The sequence below is a fragment of the Pinus tabuliformis genome, chromosome 6, assembly GCF_031772625.1.
Source record: "Pinus tabuliformis cultivar Carrire ecotype Pingquan chromosome 6, CPIR1, whole genome shotgun sequence".
NCBI classification, from domain to species: Eukaryota; Viridiplantae; Streptophyta; class Pinopsida; order Pinales; family Pinaceae; genus Pinus; species Pinus tabuliformis.
Window position 1 is genome coordinate 1,657,470,108 of NC_142292.1, and position 7,257 is coordinate 1,657,477,364.

At 34.7% G+C, this 7,257-nt stretch overlaps 1 protein-coding gene across 1 annotated transcript; it reads right to left on the reverse strand.

Moving 5' to 3' along the window:
- Window positions 1-4,582: 4,582 nt before the first annotated feature.
- Window positions 4,583-6,528, reverse strand: LOC149265318 (putative clathrin assembly protein At4g40080). The gene is made up of 2 exons (XM_089429284.1): window positions 5,190-6,528; window positions 4,583-4,994 (listed from the first exon to the last, which is right to left on the reverse strand). The coding sequence occupies exon 1, from the start codon at window positions 6,472-6,474 to the stop codon at window positions 5,377-5,379; it is 1,098 nt and encodes a 365-aa protein (XP_089285410.1). The 5' UTR covers window positions 6,475-6,528; the 3' UTR covers window positions 4,583-4,994; window positions 5,190-5,376.
- Between the last annotated feature and the right edge of the window lie 729 nt (window positions 6,529-7,257).

Sequence of the window (7,257 nt, forward strand, 5' to 3'; positions counted from 1 at the left end):
CCCATATAGAGATGAGCTGGTGAATCTCAGGCTAAGTGCCAATTTGATATGTCTAAGTTGATTCTCAAATGAGACCAGAGGTAGACTTGCGACCTCGACCCCAAGTTGGACGTGGCTAGGGTTGGTTGCCTCCCTGCCATAGACCATCATGTTGATTCTGCCCCTTGCATGCTCCTGTCAAGATGCCTCTACTAGAGTAAGGGTGCACCATAATGTAGTTCTGACGACCATGAGAGTGATATGGTACCCTGAAATGGAAAACGAAGACCACCAGATTGAGGTGTTTGACTAGCTTAAGGACTCGGTGTATACACTGAGAATTGAAACATGTAGGTATATCACAACAAAATTCCATATAACTGTGAGCATCAAGCCAATAAACAAACTTTTTCCCATGAAAATGAGATGGGTATGCCGAGATAGGCCAAACACATCAACCAAGAGGTCCCCAAGCCTTCGTGAGACAGAACACAGAATCCATTCGAGAGTATCCTCTCGCAGGAGAACCCTTCTCTTAAATACCAATAGGTACAACAAGAAAACAAGATACAAGACTAAATCATCCATACAAAGAATGCAGACTGAATTCCAATGCTTAAACCCCAAATACATGCCCATCCGAGAAAGTAAAATTCCATAACAAACAGAGACAATTCTACCATATTGAGACATCCCATTAGAAAAAAAAAAAAAAACAAAAATAAAAACAAAAAAACAAAAAAAAAACAAAAAAAAAAAACAAAACAAAAACAAAAACAAAAAAAAACAAAAACAAAAAACAAAACATCTCTTTCCTTCCAAATTTCACTGGATATTGCCTTTCAAACCCAAAACATCGTCTCAAAGTCTCTTCACTAGCGGATTATCGAATAGAATTTAAGCACGGGGGTAAGGAGATAAGAGAAACATGCTGAGAGAACATACATGTTGTCATCGTCCATAGGGAAGAAGATGAAACCGACTGCACTAAGGTGGTCAGTCTCACAAAGAACCTTCAAGAGTGCCCCAGAACTTTCCAGCAAACATGTAACTATTCGAATAACAATACCTCCCACTCGTTCTAAGCTCACGACATAAAACCCCAACAAGGAAATGTTGTGTCATTCTCTCTGCTCACCATTTATATCTTGCACGCGCATTGCCACCTTGCAGATGATGGCAAGTGTGTGAGGGTCGAAACATGACTGCCCACCGTCCTTTCTCATCAAAATGTTATCCATAACACGAATCCCATAGTATCCAATTGTCTACTCTCACCCCGATCAGGGAAAAATTAAGATTAATTTTTATGAAAAGAAAATATTCGATTTTTTATTAAATAAATATTATCAAAATTAAATTTAGGTTTTTATAATATTGTTTTTTTCAAAAATATTTTAAGAAATTCAACGGCTATAATGTTTTATCTTAATCCTGAACTAACTTCCACTGTAAATTAATAATGGTTTTATCCTAATATGAAAAATAATTGAAAAACTTACATAAATGAACGAAAACAATTGATCTATATTTGAACTTATTATACCAGCATAGATCCATCTTAAGTACAGACATAACATGAGCCAAGAGGGATCAAATTTCCGCATGTGCAAACTTGTTTAGAGTGCAAAATACAATGTGTTATTTTTCATTGTTTAAATTGTATTTTAGAATGCTAAATAGATATATGTAGGAGCAAATAAAATTTTTAACCATAAAAAATTAATTTTTCTTCTTCTATATCTATATATGAAGTTGATATCTACATAAATTAGTTCAAATAATTTACTTAAATGTCTTATTGAAATATTTTTGAAAAGTAAGATTTAAACATTTCATTCACACATTTTTTTAATTATAACTTCTAATTACTTTAAATCATTTTTTTTAAATATAGTGGACATTATTTTTCTATTTAGAGCTTATTTTTTATTTTTTATTTTTATTTTAAACAGGCACGAAGAGACAGATAAATTTACACATCCCCTCATATCCCCTCATATTACGCTGTAGAATGAACCTCTTTGCTCAATACATGAATTGACTTATATTCTAAATCATTAAAAAAATTGTATAAATAAAAAAACATTCAATATGTATTTTAAATTAGTATATAAATGAATGAAATTTTTATTTTCTTCCCTGAACTGTTTTAATTTTTAAATAATTAAAAATTTAACTAAATTAACTGGATTCTAAATGAACTAAATATTTTGACTTATTGTATAGATCAATGAAAAGCTTTTAACTTCTTGCGTGAATAATTCTACATCAATGAAAATTCTCGTATGGATAGTTCTAACCTCTGTGAAAATTTGTGTACTAATATTTCCAACATCTTTGGCACCATCGTAATGTCCTTGGCAGTGTGGACGCAGATGCGAGAAACCAATCAAACAGTGTCTTGGGACTTCACAATTTTTACATGATGGCCACCACCCTCTTATCTATCAGGGTACATGAAGTCATAATTCACGTTACATAATTTAAAATGGTGTGTTTTAATTATGTGAAATTTTGGTTTTCTACGTTGAAATTTGATGATACGATTTTGTCATTTTTTTATTGGATTTTTAAAGATTAAAATTGTGATTTTATACCATTTAAATTATTTTTAATATAAGTGAATTGAATATAAGTAAGAAAAAAAAAAAAAAAATATATATATATATATATATATATAACATATCTTTACCATGATTTAAATCAAATAAATCTATATAATTTGTTATTTAATTTTGGTTATTAAAAAAAAATCATCATACAAATTACATAATTTAAATTTATAATTTTAAAATATTGTTATTATAATTTAAATAAAATAAACTTATATATAGTTATTTAATTTTGGTTTTTTATTTATCATTACTTAAATGAAATGATGATGGTGGTGGTTAATGTCCACTGAGACCAAATTTTGGTCTATCGGACCTAAAGAAAGAAATTATTTAGTTTGATTTAAAATTTTATTTATGCTCAAAAAACTTGGAGAGAAGCCTCCCGAGCTCACTGTAATTTTGACAACGGTAAAAGGCTAGGAAGGTCAATATTGCAACAAAGATTTTGACACTGAGATCTAATGTGGTTGTACACGGGGCACTCTAAGAGGAAGTGATTTTCATCTTCGATGTTTGTATTCTCACAAAGATGGTAGAACCTTTCCATCCATGGTGTTTTAGGAACTGGCCAATGACCCGTTTCACTATGGAGCTCATGAGAATTCCTTCTAATCTTGGTTATATTAATTTTCTTCTTTGAGCTAGTTAAAACAGAGAGATACTTTTGATCTTCTAGGGTGGGGTATGTTCGTATTCTCACAAAGATGGTAGAACCTTTCCATCCATGGTGTTTTAGGAACTGGCCAATGACCCGTTTCACTATGGAGCTCATGAGAGTTCGTTCTAATCTTGGTTATATTAATTTTCTTCTTTGAGCTAGTTAAAACAGAGAGATACTTTTGATCTTCTAGGGTGGGGTTGATGACCTCCTTATAATATCTTAATTTTCTTTTAGCTGCTAAATCTTTCTCACACCACATTTTTCTTTGAACCTAGAAGTAACAATATTTTTAATGTTATTAATGTTTTGCAATGCAACATTCTCATCGATCTCCCAATGGGTCGATCTCCCAATGGTTTAACCAGGCACTGGTGTCTTAATACCAACCTCGTTTGAGCCTTAGGTGGTTTTGGCTGGAATTTAAAGCCAATTTAGGAAGTCTATGGTCTCCTATGTTATTGATTTTGTGCTTGTACAACAGAAGCCTAGCCATAGCCAGACCCATTTCTATAAGGAGAATAGGATAGGGTGTGTTGCTTTTAATTTTGAGGTTATACGTTATAAAATGCTTTTGGATTTGCTCAATCTTTCTCCAAGATTCTCTAAAAATGCTACAACCCCAAACCTCATCCATATAAAATAACCAGAATTATTTAGTTTTAAATGAAATTTAAAATATATATAATTATTTAATTTTTATTTTTATTTAGTTTTAAATGAAATTTAAAATATATATAATTATTTAATTTTAATTTTTTAAATAACATTCGATGATTCAACTTCAAAAAAAACTGTGATTTTATTTATTTAAAAAATATTTTTAATATATACAAATCTAACATCTCTAAAAACTTAAAAAATACTCTAAAATTAAAAACTTATAAAATACTCTAAAATTAAATTATATATAGTTATTTAATTTTGGTTTTTTAAATAAAATTTGATAATACAACTTCAAAAAAATTTGTGATTTTATATTATTTAAAAAATATTTTTAATATATACAAATCTAACATCTCTAAAAACTTACAAAATACTCTTAATTATACACATAATTTTTAAAATGTATAATTTAATTTTTAAAATGTTTTAAAAAAATAAAATCATAACATTATTTAAAATATTTTTATAATGTTAAAATATTTTTAAATAAATAAATTGATCTACCGAATTTAATTTTTAATATCCAAATAACTCAAACATATAATTCCAATAAATTATCTAAACCACTCAAACATATAATTACAACAAATTCATAAATACAAACACAAAATGAACTATAAATATTCATAAACAGAAACACAAAATAAACTAGAAAAGAAAGTATTTCAAATATCGTGTAGAATATAGAAAATGTTGCCGGCAAGAAAAGAAACGCCCCACCAACGACACACAGGGGACCCAACGAAGAAATATACACCAAATGATAGCCATCGTCAACTCGCATGACAATGGAGGCCCCTCAATATTTCAAATCAATCCCAAAAAACGTGGGCACAATAAAAAATTTCATCATTATCACAGAAGAAAAATTTGACTGAAGCGAAATTTCAGTTATACTACAACGTCCAGTCATCCACCTCTTCTCTGGTCAACGTTTTGATCGCATCTGATGCATGTCGTCCCTACTCCCTGTTGTGACTCGAACCCTCGCCAATTCGTTAACTGCGGAGACCAAAACTTGCAACCTCCTCGCTTAAGCAGCAGAGGGTAGACTTGAGGCCTTTTGGTTTATCCTGTACAATTCCGCCATGTTTTTGTTAATACTCTACTCTAGCAGGTGCAACGTAGATTTTAAGGGCTAAATCTTTTGCCTCAACAAGAATCGATCTCACGACCATCGCCTAAATATTTTGCCTCAACAAGAATCGATCTCACGACCACTGCCTAAATCTTTTGCCTAACAAGAATCGAGCACACGAACAGCATACCTGTTTGAATGTAAACCCATCAACAATATGTGCATAACGAATGCAGAGGCAGCAACGCAGTTGTTGGATTAGATGTACAGAGAGAAATGCGCTTCTGGCCGTTTCGAACCCACGACCTGGTCTGGTAAACTAGCCTCGCCAATTATTTCTATGAGACCATAAAGGTCTTGAAATTAATACCAATTGATTATAGTAACACCAGAGGGAGGACGTTATCGCGCTCTGAACTGGCAAACCTTTTCGAATTTTTCAAAGATTCCGGTGCCGATAATGCTCGATAAACCCTCTTTTCCTCAATAAATTTCTCCGGTTGCTTCCAGACAATTAGAGATTTAAAGCCCGAGGCGTCCTTCAGGGTCTGCTTCACGCTGACCAGGCAATTTCTCAGACGCTCGGTCACATGGGCGAATTCCCAGGCGGCCAGGGAAACAGGATGGGGCGATTCGGTCATAAGAGTCCCGAACGCCTCTTCGTGGGTTCCTACTTTCTCGACGGCAGTCAGAAACTCCGCCGCCTCTTCCGGTCGCAGCCCCGAGATTCTCTCGCGGACATCCTGCAGCCGAACCAGCACCTCCTCCCGCAACTGCCAGGTGTCCACCAGCACTAGCCTCAACGCTTCCAGCACCAGCGGGCTCGACCGCTGGCCGTCCCTGGGGGCTCCCTGCAGGCATTCGCAAGTGACCGCCAGCAAGTCCCCCAGCGCCGATAATTCCCTCACAAGCTCCGCGTTAACCATACCCGAGGTGGTTCGATCTCCAGACCTCCCATCCAAATATTCCCCCAGGGCACGAGATGTGCACAACCACTGATCGATGTATCTGGCGTAGCACCTCACCCAGGACGACAGATGCCATGTCAGCGCCGTCGACGTGTCCTTGAAGGCGGCGAGATTGAGATAACTGCGACCCCTGGTGAAGGTGTCGACACTGAGCTGGTCCTGTACGATGAAGTCCCCCTCCCGGAGGAGCCTGTGGACGAGTATGAGCGACTTGAGCGCCACCGCCCAGTTCCGGGTTTTTCTCAGCCGCCTCTTCAGCTGCGCCACGCACGGCGATACCCTGACTCGCGAGGTCGAGCAAGCAGAAAGAATGGCCTCCACGTGCTTCTCCTGAGTGGGGGACTCCCGGTGACTGGTGGCTGTGACTATGGTCGCGTAGATTGGCGACGAAAACCTAACCATGGCCCTGCACTCTGCTGCTTTGTCCTTCAAGATGCCAATTATCCTCCTTACCTTCATTATTCTCAGAGATTTATCCAAATTCGCCGCCCAAATTTGAGATTTCATTCCCTGTGTTGTGCACGGTGCACATTCTATAAATGTGATTAACAGACCGCCTCTATCGTACTGTGCAGAAACTTGACTCGTCAACCAGACGCGTGGCGCTGGCCCATGCGGGTTCTTAGGAAGGTAAAGCAGCGGTAAAACCGTGTCGGCTAAGCGTTGCCTGTGCTTAGTAGGTTGGATACGTTTGTGATGACAATGACCGTGTGTCACACTTGTGTCATAAATTTTTCTAATGAATGTGATATCCAATTATCCCTTAAATTTAATTAAAATAAAAAATAATGAAGATAAAGGTTTTTTTTTTTTATATTTTTGGTAGTTAAGTGTTTATGGGGATTTGAAAGGAGTTGTCTATAATGCGATTCCAATAAATTGCTTCCGGATTTTGATCGGAAAAACCCAACGGAAAAGCTTCCAAAAAGTCTCATTATAGACAACTGCGATTTGAAGCAGTGACGTATTGCAAAGAGTGTTTTAACAATTCACCTATTCACTGTAAATCCAAAGCGCGATGGACAAAATAAAAATTTTATAAAAAGAAATTAAACAACTATTATTATATTTATATCAGTTTTAATTATTATATTTTTATTATTTTTATTAATATACACTGTAGTTTACAATTAAATTTGTTAAAATATGTTTTTAATATAACATTAAGTCATTTTAATTAAAAATATGGAAAAAACAATTATAATATATGAAAATGGAAATATAGAAAAACTAAAAAATATAAAAGTCAAAAAATTAAATAAACAAAAAATAAACAAAAAATTAGTAACT

Coding starts and splice junctions, on each gene's coding strand:
- LOC149265318 (XM_089429284.1), bottom strand. CDS start 6,474: ATGAAATCTCAAATTTGGGCGGCGAATTTGGATAAATCTCTGAGAATA.